Source organism: Ranitomeya variabilis, chromosome 6 (assembly GCF_051348905.1).
Source record: "Ranitomeya variabilis isolate aRanVar5 chromosome 6, aRanVar5.hap1, whole genome shotgun sequence".
Classification (NCBI taxonomy): domain Eukaryota; kingdom Metazoa; phylum Chordata; class Amphibia; order Anura; family Dendrobatidae; genus Ranitomeya; species Ranitomeya variabilis.
Genome location: NC_135237.1, coordinates 163,723,704 through 163,727,221, shown reverse-complemented (window position 1 = coordinate 163,727,221; position 3,518 = coordinate 163,723,704). Strand labels below are relative to the sequence as shown.

Here is a 3,518-nt window from a genome sequence, read left to right as displayed (position 1 = left end):
TTGGAATTTTGTCCGTCTGGACCCCACAAAACGATTCCCCTTTCCGGATATTGAGATAACCAAAATTTGAGCTCGATCAAACGACGTTAACCCGTGCCGCTCGTCGCTCAAAGTTTGAAAAAATCCGAATTTTTGCCCAAAAAGCTGACATATGAAGCCATAACTCCAGAATGGTAAATAATAAAAACACGCTTAATATTTCAAAAGAAAGCTAATGTTGTTCTTCAAAATTTATATTTTATACATAATTGTTATTTTAAGTCAAACTGAGTTAAAACATCTTTTAGCCCCAAGAACGTGACCTGGTACCACTAGGAGCATACTTCGTATATTTTGTTATTAAGTGATACATTTTTTTTTTTTTGGTATATTTTTGAGTTTAAAGTAGAAATATAATAAAAAAAACAAGTAATACTGATAAGTCTAATTACTTTTTTTTATTTTAAAATATAAAAATGAGGTATTTAATACATACAAAACAGACAGAAAAGATACAGACGTAGTACCTACATGAGTTGATAATTTTACATAGTTATCTAATCTATTCTAGAGGTTTTGTTAAAGTAGTTTTTGAAACGTCAGAATATAATGCTCGGCATTTGCTTACAACTTGCAGGACATATTGCTTTTGTTCTTCATTTTTTGTCAGAAGGTCGTTAAAGTCGGTTATTAATTTAACACCACGCTCAGCCATATCATTAACTACTTTTAATGTTTTGACAATTTTCAATCCTTCTTGGAAGTCATTATTTTGAGGCCAGGTGTTTGGATTTTGTCTTAGGAAATCCGTTTTTATATTAAATCGGTCAAAGAATGTAAATGTTTCTTTGGTAAGTAAATTTAACAATCCTCCATCAACGACCTCTTTTACTTTTTCTTTCTTAACTTTTGGATTTACAACCCTAGCGTGCTCTGATGGTTCATCTGTGCTACTGAGCAATTTATTAGCCATTAACAACTTTTCATCGTCTGTAATGTTGGGATCAAAAAACGATAATCCCACCAACTCTGCATTCAAATACCACAAATGGTTCGAAAATTTGGTCAGGGCTATTTCTGCAATGTCGTTGTCACATTCTTTATAGTCTAACAGACTATGCAAAATACCTAAATCTTGCTTTGGCGCAAGATGAGCTTTTGGAGCATTGAACCAAGCTTTACAATAAATTTTAACTAGGAAAACAGAAATGGCACGCACAGAACTTTCTTCTTCTTTAGACATCTTAAATTGACGACGAAAAATGAACATTTTTAAGCAGTAAATAGCCTTTGCCATCCACCTAGCGTGATGAATGGCTCCTGGAGTTCTAAAACCCACAACATTGCCGTCTAGTGATCCAACAAATACGAGAACCAACTGCAACAGCTCCTTGTAGTCATCTCTGGGGTGGCTCTCAGTTAATTTGGTCTCGAATTCAGCAGTAACATTTGCAATTACTTCTGTAGTTAGCTGCTTTTGTATTAGCTTGTCACTGATACCTGTGTCGTATTTTCCTTTGTCTATCTTGGGCCACGCAGTGAGGAATCTTTTGAAAATGTCTGCATGAGGTCCAGTGGTTGATCCCATTTTAGTGTCGAATACGCCTCTTAACACAATTGCCAAGATATGGTGACGGCAAGCTAGGTGTAGCAATTCTCTTCCTAACATTTGCTCCAATAGGACGAAATTGAAGAAATCAAGGCGCAAAAGGAACTTGCAAAAGTAAACCGACAAATCCAAGAAGAAACTTTTGATATTGGTGAGTTTATTTTATTATTATTATTCTAAAAAGTAGATAAACAAATAAGTAAATAGTTTCAATATAATTGAAAGAAAATTGTACATGAAAGCATCATTTGGCATCTTTATGATTGAGTTTATATTCTTAAAATAATACCTATTGATAATTAGAAGTAGGTAATTTAGTACCTATGTATTATTACTATTCTGCTAAAACGACAAGTTTTTATAGTCTTTTTTTTCTCTTTCTTTTGTTACTTCTTAGAGACGGATGATGAAGACAAGCTCGAAGAAGGAAAAGAAGAAGAAGATACTGAAGAGGACAACATCTACCAGGAACTTGAGAGCTTGGAGGAAAAGGACAACATCCCTGAAGAAGCTGCAGAAGATCCAGGACCATCTGAGAGCAAGAGGATGAAACTTTCATTTGCAAGGGGCGTTAAAGAGATTTTAAACATGAAATTATCCATTGTGTTAGATCGATGTAAGTTATCCGACAGAAATGCCACGAGAATTTTAATAGCTACTCTAGAAGCACTAAACCTTGACCCTCTTGAGTACAAAGTCTCGAAAACTTTATTACATTCTAGAAGGCAAACGTTCAGAGAACAATATACTAAAAACATGTTAGATAAACATTCCTGAAAAAGAGCCCGTGGTTGTCCATTGGGACGGTAAACTTTTACCGGGTGTTTTAAAAAATGAGCAATGTGAGCGAATAGCTATTGCTATTTCATATGGCGAAAAGGAACAGCTGCTGGGAGTTCCTGTAACAGCAAGCAGCTCTGGAGAGGAGCAAGCCGTAGCCGTATATGAATGCCTACAGGAATGGGGTCTTCCCAACACCGTCAAGGCGATGTGCTTCGACACTGCAGCATCGAACACGGGAAGACTCAAAGGAGCATGCGTCCTATTGGAGAAAATGTTAGGAAGAGAATTGCTTCACCTAGCTTGCCGTCACCATATCTTGGAAATTGTGTTAAGAGGCGTATTCGACACTAAAATGGGATCAACCACTGGACCTCATGCAGACATTTTCAAAAGATTCCTCACTGCGTGGCCCAAGATAGACAAAGGAAAATACGACACAGGTATCAGTGACAAGCTAATACAAAAGCAGCTAACTACAGAAGTAATTGCAAATGTTACTGCTGAATTCGAGACCAAATTAACTGAGAGCCACCCCAGAGATGACTACAAGGAGCTGTTGCAGTTGGTTCTCGTATTTGTTGGATCACTAGACGGCAATGTTGTGGGTTTTAGAACTCCAGGAGCCATTCATCACGCTAGGTGGATGGCAAAGGCTATTTACTGCTTAAAAATGTTCATTTTTCGTCGTCAATTTAAGATGTCTAAAGAAGAAGAAAGTTCTGTGCGTGCCATTTCTGTTTTCCTAGTTAAAATTTATTGTAAAGCTTGGTTCAATGCTCCAAAAGCTCATCTTGCGCCAAAGCAAGATTTAGGTATTTTGCATAGTCTGTTAGACTATAAAGAATGTGACAACGACATTGCAGAAATAGCCCTGACCAAATTTTCAAACCATTTGTGGTATTTGAATGCAGAGTTGGTGGGATTATCGTTTTTTGATCCCAACATTACAGACGATGAAAAGTTGTTAATGGCTAATAAATTGCTCAGTAGCACAGATGAACCATCAGAGCACGCTAGGGTTGTAAATCCAAAAGTTAAGAAAGAAAAAGTAAAAGAGGTCGTTGATGGAGGATTGTTAAATTTACTTACCAAAGAAACATTTACATTCTTTGACCGATTTAATATAAAAACGGATTTCCTAAGACAA

General features: G+C 36.4%; 1 protein-coding gene across 1 annotated transcript; it reads left to right on the top strand.

Moving 5' to 3' along the window:
* The first annotated feature begins 1,606 nt into the window (after positions 1 to 1,606).
* On the top strand, positions 1,607 to 2,633 carry LOC143783236 (uncharacterized). The gene is made up of 3 exons (XM_077271654.1): positions 1,607 to 1,615; positions 1,661 to 1,739; positions 1,986 to 2,633. Exons 1-3 carry the CDS (start codon positions 1,607 to 1,609, stop codon positions 2,363 to 2,365), a joined length of 468 nt encoding a protein of 155 aa, XP_077127769.1. The 3' UTR covers positions 2,366 to 2,633.
* Positions 2,634 to 3,518: the final 885 nt, after the last annotated feature.

Excerpts from the sequence above, each read along its gene's own strand:
- LOC143783236 (XM_077271654.1), top strand. Across the intron at positions 1,740-1,985 it reads AGAAGAAACTTTTGATATTG|AGACGGATGATGAAGACAAG; the intron begins GTGAGTTTATTT and ends GTTACTTCTTAG.